General features: G+C 30.9%; 1 protein-coding gene across 3 annotated transcripts in view; it reads right to left on the bottom strand.

Annotated features, from left to right (window-relative positions):
• Positions 1-1,096: 1,096 nt before the first annotated feature.
• LOC129910575 (runt-related transcription factor 3) overlaps positions 1,097-10,647 on the bottom strand; it is a 73,467-nt gene continuing 63,916 nt past the window's right edge. For all 3 annotated transcript variants that reach the window (XM_055987999.1, XM_055988000.1, XM_055987998.1), the window contains exons 5-6: positions 8,707-8,922; positions 1,097-2,072 (exon numbers count right to left, since the gene is read on the bottom strand). In XM_055987999.1, the coding sequence (XP_055843974.1) occupies positions 1,261-2,072; positions 8,707-8,922 (1,028 nt within the window). In that variant the 3' untranslated portion in view covers positions 1,097-1,260. The remainder of the gene's footprint in view (positions 2,073-8,706; positions 8,923-10,647) is intronic.

Here is a 10,647-nt window from a genome sequence, read left to right as displayed (position 1 = left end):
GCATATCACCCATTGTCGCGTTTAGAAAATAGCCAATTTTTTGCAATTTAGTTTTACCCCTATTTACCCTATTAAATGACAGAATTTTTAAAATTCCATCATTTGTATTCAAATATAGGTTAATTTCTTTCAAATAAGTTATAGAGAATTTTTGTATCTCTAATGTATTTTAATTTTTAATTGAAATTTTTGCCGCACTGCGAAAAATATCAAGTGGAACGGGAGGAAATGTCGCCACTTTTTTGTAGTGGCTGCCATGGTTCATCGATTTATAAGACGTTATCACGTCCAAAAATATCCGCTAGAAAAAAAATCTCAAAAGAATAACAAACAATTTACAGATTTTTACATAATTTTTTTTTGTTGTTTATTGGACTTCATCTTATACATCTGAATAATAAATAAATAATTAATCATAATTATATACTGTTTTTAAAAATTTTCACATTTCGCACATTAACTTTTGATGGGATTTCATCTTCTTACAGTTAGTTATCTATATTTTTTTGTTTTTATTTTTATAATATAATTTTTTATCATATAGCATTTTAATTTTAATTTTCTTAAAATTCTATTTATACAATTAAATTTAATTTAACTATTTAAGTTTTACAGATAGAGAACAATATTTTCTAGAAAATACTTTTTTTTAATAAGAAATTTATTTTTTATTTTTTTTTTTTTATAAATTTTAGAATGACAAAAAAGGAAAACATCTTTGTTCACTACTAACTTCTTGATTTTCGCATCTTTCTTAAGCCTATAGGTATACAATAAATAACATTAATATTTTTTTTTTGTTTTTAATGTTTAATGTACAAATTATTTACAAAACTCACAAAAATTTTACAAAAATTTAAAATTAAAATTAATTAAATAAAAAAAATTAATTAAGAGTAGGTATAGGTTTGAAAAAACACAACAAAAAAACTATTAGGAACTTATATACGCTCTTTATTATAATCAATGACATTTTGCATATTTCGATTTATTTTTTTCTTTGTGCATTTAAATGTATTGGGGGGATAAATTTGACAGTTGTTATCTGTCAAACTTCAATTTTAAATATATTTTACGATAGAATTAACTAGTTAAATTTAAATATTTATATTTTCTTTTTATTTTTTATTTATTTTACAATATTTACATTTGAAATTATTCTATTTTTTTCATTTTTGACTGAGGTTCACTTGTGTCGAAATTTTGACCCCTTTGTCAGTCACAATTTTGGGACTCCTACATCATCAGATAATCGAACCCTCAATATGGTCGCCACACGGAATTCCCATTGTCAGTTGGATTGTGGTGGCCACGATGGGCAGCGAGCGCCACCTGGCGATTAGTGTTGCCATCGTCAACATTTCGTGCTGATGCTCCGCAGTTTCCAACCAGTGTTAGATCGCCAGGATGAGTGTTTCCGCCAGCCATGATATGATGCTGTTGGCGGGCGCCAACATTGCTAATATGGTCCATAACGCTTTGGAGTTCGCCGTGTACAGCGGAATTTGGGGAAGCATGCGGTGGCAGAGTATGGGAATGGAAGCCGTGAGTTTGATTCGCAGCGGTATAGAGTTGAGAATACAGCAAACTGGCTGGTAAAACTGGATACAATGAGCCATTACATCCACTTCCGCCGGTAGAACTGTACGCTACAGAAGAATTTTGCGTTTGATTGACAATTCCTGTAAAGTTCTGATTAGCAGCCACGCCATTATTTGTTCCACCACCATTGTTTGGGCCATTGCCAGCTGCTGCTCCACCACCACCGCCGAGATTGGGAGTATTCGAGGTTAGAAGGTCCTCCTGGACGGGAGATTCAGCTTGAGATGAATCACTTAGACTTCGTGGACCGTTTTGACTTGAATGGACATTGTATTCTTGATTTGAATTCGAATGATATCTTGGCACCAAAATGGAGGTATTAGCTGAACCACCACCACCGTTTACGGTTGAGGAGATGGATGTTTGACCAGTTGCACCTAGCAGGCTGTGATGTGTCATTTGACCTGTGGTTGATCCAACAAGATTGCTAAGATGTTGATCCAAATCAGTAGCTGTTGAGTCAGGAAGCACTGAAAAAAAAAAGATAAAAAATTATAATAATAAGTACTACTGACTAAATATTTTTTTTTTAAAATACAAATGCGTGTTTTCAGTAATATATTCCAATAAAAGAGTACAAGTTTTATTTAAAATCAATTCAAGGGGTCAGAAGTATAAAATGCATACTTTTAATAATTTGAATTATTTCTAAACCCAACAACACTAAATTATTTCATTGGTTTGACATTTTCCCATTGCAACACTTCCAACACTTTATCATTTAAAAACCATGAAATACTGAAAGAAATCCGATTTGTTCCTATTTGTTCAGATTTTATACCAATTTATTAAAGCTTAAATTTACACAATCACTGTGGCGTATGAGTAACTTTTCTTTTAAAACTAATTTCTGAATAAAAAAAAACTCCTCTTTTGGTCTTTTAAGTGTAGTAAAATTACAAGTTAGAAGAAATTGTACATTTGAGGTGCAGTTCCTTGCCTTAGGGCTACATTTGTTCGGTGTACGAAATTTACATTTAAGAACTTCAGACGAAAAATTTTATGTAACTATTCCAGGGACTAAGAAAAATCCCAACAAAAAAATAGAGTAATAAAAGACATTTTGTTGTTCTAAAAATTATATCTGAACAAACAAACGACTGGATCGCACATACATTCTCTTAGAGTAAAATATCATAAGAAGAAACTAAGAATGTTTAGAATTTTTGTATTGAAATTTTTCAGCAAAATGGCTTTCAAATTCAAAAATGGTATAATAAAAAATGATATAATAATATTTTTTGCCCATGTTTATTTAAAGAATTGTAAAAAAAAAAAACAAAAATCGCTTAAGAGCCAGCATAAGTGAAATAATAGTTAAAAGTAGGGGTTTTTGAGAAATTTCACAAGAACTGCTAAGATGCAGAGTTAACAAGCTACTAAATTTTGAGAGCCGTTGCTATGGTATTGTTTGTAGAATATTTCATGTTAAATTGGCTCATTAATTATTTCTCTAATTATCTGGCCAAATCATGGACCTTTTAATTAAAATTTTGGTGAGAAAACACATTTTATGATCACCAACTTTTTCCAAGACAATCATGTATGAAAAAACTAATTCTAAGTCATTTAGGAGGAAGCCAGAAATGAACAAAACAATTCAATAACACGTACCTACCGTCAATATTTTGATAGTAGGACCTTATTTTCTTAAGCTCGCAGAATTTTGTTAAAACAAAATCGTCGAAGCCGTTTTTGAGAAAAATAAAATATTTTCCATATTGGTCATTTAGCAAAGAGTTTTGGCTTTATAAAAGTTCATTTCTCTAGAGTTTCCTCCATCCACTAGGCCCGATATAGGGGCCTAGTGGATATGAAAGATAGTAGGTTCTACAAACTTGTAGCTGAGGCTGTTTTACCTCAAATTTTCAAGTACCACTCGTTACGTTTAGAAAAATCAATATTTCAAATTTTTTGCATGTTTTTGGGAAACATATCGTAATGCAATTCTCGAGTGAAGCTATTATAGTTTTGTCTGATTAGTGATCAGTTGGAGCATTTATCAGAGTGGACCTTGAAACGCGTGAGGCAAGGTTGATATATACGAGTAGAAGGATCTTGTAGCCGAAAAGTGGGAACATGAAGCTAATGCTTTTTTTAAGTTTCTTTAAAATTCCTCACAATACTTTCCCACCTGTTTATCTGGAATATAGCCGACGTTTATTTAAACTTGAAAAACTAACATTAAATATTTTTAAATTAAAGTACAAACAACGTAAAAAATCAAAAATGTTTTTCAGTCTTCAACTTTGGCATGCAGTTATCCCAATAATTTTCAAAAGTGAAATTGTTTGATGTTAAGGCGCTCGCCTAGGGACCTAAGAGTTGTTGAATCGATCCGCAATGGCTGCTACTTTTCTTCTTTTTTTTGTTTTATTAAATTGTAGTTTTTTTTTTAAAGTTGAAACAACTTTGATTTAAGAATGTGTAATGATTAAAAACACTTCAAAATATCCTAACGTTCTACTTCGATTTTGAAAAAAAAAATTATCGTCTTCAAAGCAAAATCATTCCGAAAAATAGTTAAATCAAAGTGCTTTTCGTTGATTTAAAGTTGTTTTTTTTTTACCTGAGTGTAAACTCCTTTTTTTATTGACTGTCTTTGTTTGACTTCTAGTCACATTTTAAGACAGCTAAAATTAAGTTCTGGGCCCTATTTCATAAAACTATTAGTGTTGTACTTGTAGACTTGTAGTTACAAGCACAAATAAAATATGGAGTTGTATTTTTCTGTTTCATAAAAAATTTCATTCATTTGTAGTCTGGCGAATTCAAACTATTTTGCTTCTAAAAAACTACAAGTGTAACTAGGGGTAACAAAAATAAACAAATAATAAACAAATATTCGAACTTTTTGTAGCAGCAGCGAGAGACGAAATATTATGAGGAATATTTGTGAAATATAATAAACATTATTGGCTTTATTAGCTAAAAGCTTGATTTTTAAAGATTGGTTTTTGGTAGATTATGGTCTTAACATTTAGTTTAAATATAAGGCTATAGATAAGTCTATGTTTCTTGAGAAAAAAGCTACAAACAAATGAAATCGAGCTTTAAAGATGAATCAGTGTTGTTGTGTTCGATTTTTGAATGGCAAAATGTTGTGAAATTCCTTTGAACTAAAACATTGATGCACTAAATATTACTTGGCAAAACAAATCATCTTTTGCAACTTTCGTCAAAAAAGCTTAAACTCATAATGAAGTAAATATTTATCTCTAAGTAAATAAATCTTTAAGGATAAATAACCAAATTTAATATTCATTACTTTTCCGCGTTATGGGGTGGAAATGCCTCGGGAACTTTTTGCACTTTTTGTTTAAAAAATTCTTTACCATCTAAAAAAATATTTTAGTGGTCTTAGCGTTATATTAAGCATCAAAAGTTCCTAGATAGTCTTCAAACCCATGCGCTCCAAATCTAATGCAGTAGGTAACGAGAAATTTAAACTAATGAAACTATCGAATTTTGTGTATGAATGTTGAAATCCCTACAGCAAGAGCATATGAAAATTCAATGCTATAACAATGCAATTTTTTTTTAAGTAGGGGAGAGTGGGGCCAAATGTAACACTTTTTTCTTAAACCGATGGTTCTCCTACAAATTTGAAAATGGGTCAATCAGACCTTTTTTAAATTAAAGACCCATATGTTTTATCTGCAAGATCCATCACAAAAATTCAGCAAAACATAACGGTAATGTTGAAAAATAAAGCTTCCAAAAAAAAATCGTGTTGTTTCAACTTACCCCACATACGGGGCAAAGTGTAACACATACCGGGGTAGGTTGTACCAAGAACTAAAAATAAGAGTAAAATACCTTTATTTATGTTTGTTTTTATTTATTTTTAATTAATAACAATAAAAACAAACCTCAGTCATGAAATTTTGGTGCAAATTTAAAAAAAAGTGGAGCAAATCCAAGATTTCCAGAGAAAATTTAACAGTAGTCTTAAATTAAAGTTATTTGAATTCATAAATTGTTTAATAAGCTTTATGAATTCAAGTGGTGGTTCAAAAAGTGTTTCCAATTTCAAAAGAAATACAAATTCAATTACAAGCATTCATATCCAGGGTTGTTTATTATATAAGGTAAACAATTTTTCAGTATAGGTAGGTTTTTACATGGTACAACTTGCCCCGGAAAAATGTTACAACTAGCCCCAGCATGTATTTTTTCAAACAAAATCAATTTAAAAAAAAAGCGAAACTGATATAGACATAACATATACACGCAATTTGAGCCAAAACACAATTGCATATAACAAAAAAACACTTAGCACTCTATCTTTTTCGGGTAAACAGGTAGACCAAAAATAAAATTAAAAAAAAAAGTTACAAACATGCTTTTTTTGGGCACCACTTGTATAACTTCTCACCCTGTCGTCTAATCTTTAACTGAAGAAAATGTGCCGGTAGATATGGAAAAATTGAGCATTTTTCTCCTTTACGCGTTTCTTAATATTGGAAGGAACATCGCTTTTTTTAACTGTTAATTCTTACCCCTGTTACTTTTAGCCCCACTCTCCTCTACCATACAAATGCCTGGCACCAATACAAATCCTTCTTACTATATCAAAAAGTTAAATTCAAGTCGTTTCCTTTATATCCTTAAACCGCAATTACTTACAATCAAAAGCTTCTATTTTGAGTGCATATTGCAGGAAGGTGAATGCATAATGATTTAAAAGGCAAGACTTTTTGTAACTAGGAATGGAAGATTGATTTTAGTGCCAACTAATTTTTGATATCATAAAAATTTAAAAGACTGCATTGGTATTGCACTTTAACTGCCAAACGATGTCCATTAACGCTCCTTAAAGGGACAACAAAACTAGTATATTTTTTTCTGTCCATGACACCCAAAAATTGTTGTAAATTCTTGATTATAATGCTTGATAATTTAAGATCCATTTTAGTGATACAAAGTTATCCATCAATTAAATTTAAAACCCAAAGGAACCAAAATTAGCCATCATATTTTGTTTTTATTAGTCTTTCTACTCTTGTAAAAAAATCGCTTGTAGCTACAAGTCTATCACTAATAAAAATTTTACAAATACTTTTATGAAACAGAAATATTCGCCGCACTTATAAATTTCACTTGTAGCTACAAGTCTACTTACTTGTAATTATTAGTCTATTGAAATTCTTTATGAAACAGAAATTTGCTGATAATTTACAAGCTACAAGTAAATTCACAAATAATTATTAGTCTTGTAGTTTTATGAAATAGGGCCCTGAAATATTCTTACTACGTCACAGCACTCGTGATTATTTTTATTTTTGAAATTGATAAATCACACAAAAATCTGGCTGGTGTGCTCATGGTCACGTGGAATTAATAACCAAATTACTTGTTAAAGATTTTTAGTACATAGTTGTTATCACTCATTGCATAATTTATATTGAAAACGTATTGTATACCTACATTTTTCCAAAGCAAACTGATTAACGTGCTTCTCAAGAAAATCTGATCTCATGGAAAATAAGGACTTGCGGACATGATATTTTTTTTTAGATTTTTGACATGAGTTATAGAATATAGAAACCAAAAAAATTAGCCAATTAGCACTAATTCCCAGACTGTACCAGGATGTTTTTTTGTGCATATTCTAAAATTTATACCTCCTCAAAAAATACCATTTATTCATAGATTTATATGTTTTTTCATTGCATTGTTTTGATTCTTAATCATAATGGATATGAAAACACTCATGCAAAATTTGGTTCCTCTACCATAACTTTTGAGGGTTTTTCGGTACTAAGTTTGCAACTGTTATAATAATACTAGCTGACCCGGCGGACTTCGTTCCGCCATTTTTTGTATTTATTTTTAATTTTCGACTCTATAATTAGTTAACATTTTAAATGAAAAAGGGAATCACTTGAAAAGTTCGTAAAATGAGTTTAAAAATATTCACTTTTAAACTTTTAGCAAAAGTGGCCTATGAAAAATATGGCCTATGTTAAAAACGGCCAAAAAACTTGGGACAAAAAAACTTGTTTTTCCCGTTATTCGGTCCAAAATCATTTTAAAATTTAAAAATTTGTAAATGCTTGCACATGACTAAAGCCTATATTTCCTATAAGCTTGAGATTTTTTGGAGGCTTATAAAAATTACAAAAATATTAAAAACTACTCAAAAATGTCCCTAAAAATTAGTTGTTTTTCAAAAATTCAAATTTCAAAATCCAGGGCCTATGAAAAAAATCCGTATAAGACGCCTAAATTTTTTTCTTAGTATCTTTCCAATCGTGTAACTCAAGTTTAAGTAAAAAATTTTCCCTACCTTTAATAAGCCTTTTGTCGAAGTTCTACCACATGTTTTCACTGCACAAAAACCTTCACAACTTAGTTTTGAAATTTTTTAGAATTTTTGCAATACCTTTTTCAACCTTACAATAAATTTATCTATCATTTAAAAAAAAATTCAACTCTCTACAACTTACCGTTTAGAAAATAACCTCTATTTTCAATGTCGTGTTACCCCTATGTAACCTATAATATCATTAATTTTTTAGCCTTAAACCTTTTCCTCTTATGCCTCTTTGATTTAAAAAAAAAATTAAGAAAATAAGTCAGCCGGTGTGGCCGGTTAGCGAACGTAAACAAAACCAAACTTTAATATATATAATAGATGAGTTGACAGATGAAAAACAGGTATAACTTTTTTCAGAGACGTCAGATTGTCTTGATTTTAGATTTTTCGGCATCAGCATTAAAAAATACCTCAAAGTTATGTATTATTTATGTGTATATAATACCATTGTCTATTATTGCTAAGTTTGAAAATCTCGATTTGGCGTTTTGACCTTGAAAATCACGACTTGCGGACATGAGATTTTTCTAGACTTTTGAGGTATGTTAAAGAATACCAAAACGAAGGTATTGAGCAAAAAAAATTTCTATTAGCATTCATTCCGAGGTTTACCCCTTTTTTCACCTTATTTGACTGTATTAATAGGGTAATATAGTCAAAAACAGTTTTTTTTTTCGGTAATGGAGTTATAAAATTTAAAAAAAAATCACTACCTACAAAAACTGTTAAATGCGTTAATTTTTAACAAAAAAATAGAAAAACTGATTTACACGTATACTTACTTGGCACACAATCGCGATTCGCTGTTCCCGAAAAATCCTGATTATTAGCTTGATCATTGGAGGAGCAGGTGAAACCCAAAGCTGGGTTATTAAATTGTGCAGAGGATGGCGTTGTACAAGACGATAATCCGCTACTAGCCAGATACGGTGAATAAGCACTCGCTGATCCATATCCCCAGTGTGTGTTAGCAGCTCCTAATCCAAATTGCGACATATCTAAGTAGAGACAAAATAAAAAGAAAAAACAAAAAATCCATAGAAAAAACGTGTTTTCAATTACATGCTAAAATAGTCGAAAACCAAATACACAAAACGTAACAAAAAACCACCAACAATTCCAGCTATAGCCATTGCGATGCTTTGAAAGCCCTTCCGCAGCTATAAACCCTTTCCCTATAGAATATCAAGTTAAAACCCTCTTGCGGGATGGTAACACACTTTTGATTTATAACGGCTCGCCGCCAATCCGACCATTTATTTTGTGTGATTAAAACCAAACCCAAATACTTTAAATCCCACAACGTTGCCCTTTACCGAGTGTATGTGTGTTCTTCCAGCCCACCCGTTGTGGGCTCAAAATATCCGTTTTATGTAAGTATTTGTCCATTTTTCTCCAGTGCACCATTGTGTTGACCAATTTTCAAATGGTTATATCGATTCAGAGAGATGTTCGATAGAAACTGGGTGCAAAAGTGTTATTACATCAACACCAACAACATCGTGTCCATGTTGTATGATGGGTCCCCAACATTCTGGCACCCCCACATCCCTTAGATCTTTTGCGTGAAACTCGGTTTAGAGTGAAATTATTGGCAGGAGATTTATGATGGCTTGGTCTACTGCCGTCATTGCTATTGACATGCTGGCATTCAATTCAAAAACGTTCCATAACATGTCAAAAATGTGAATGCTGGAATATGTATATATGTAATGAATGTCGTTGACTGTGGGGATGAGGAGAAAGAATTACCAATATGTTTTTGTTAAAATATTGGTATTTTGCACCAAGCAAGGTGGTGAATTTCTTCGTGCACGAGTTTGATGAATGGAATTTTATAATGATATCGTCATATGAAAGCTTTGGAATTTATCTGTGGGTCTTGGGAGTTACCATTACAAATTATCAAGTCATAGTTACATTAAACAGAAAAAATCAATTTTTTCATAACAACAACAAAAAAATTGACCCTATTAGGTGCCTATGACAAAAAAAAAATTCTGTTTGACCCTAGTTTTACATGAAAAACATTGTTAAAAATAGAAAAAAATAAAGGGTTGTTTTCCGCAAAAGTGGTCTACCATGTTCAAGTTTCAATAATAGGGATAATACTTTTGGGATAAATGGTTTTAAAGATATCGCTTTTTGAAATCGATTAATTTTCTGAATACTACTTTTTTTTAATACAAGTAGTTCGGTCAGTGGTGAGTTTTTGCACTTCCAGAAATTTTTTGATATCGAGACTAGATTTAATCAACCATTTTGAATCAAAAAAGTACAAATATGTATTTTATCAAAAGAAAGAACTCAGTGAAAAAAAAATATTACCATGTTAGCAATTGAATTGGTGGTGGGTCACTATGGTGTATGCGTAACATTTTCTTATTGTCGTTTAAAACATTTTACTCTGTTATTGAGCAATTATTAAAGCGACTAGATATTTCTTGATCATTTCCTAAACTTGCAAAAAAGTAGTTAGCCATGCAAAATTTTACAAAATATGCCCTAAGAGGCATGCGTGAACATGAATAACCCCTTTAATAGGGGTAGGTTTAAAATTTTTAAAAAAATTCTACTTAATAAATCCTTTGAAAGCATAGCGAATTACGACGTTCTTATCAAAAAATCTGGTTTTAACTGTGAAATATTTGCTTTTGTGTGTGCTTTTTGCATTGCATTGTTTGGTTCTTAATTATAACTGTTATAATAATATGGGTTGACAG

This window comes from Episyrphus balteatus, chromosome 2 (assembly GCF_945859705.1).
Source record: "Episyrphus balteatus chromosome 2, idEpiBalt1.1, whole genome shotgun sequence".
In the NCBI taxonomy this organism is placed as follows: Eukaryota; Metazoa; Arthropoda; class Insecta; order Diptera; family Syrphidae; genus Episyrphus; species Episyrphus balteatus.
This window is presented reverse-complemented; position numbering and strand designations above follow the sequence as displayed.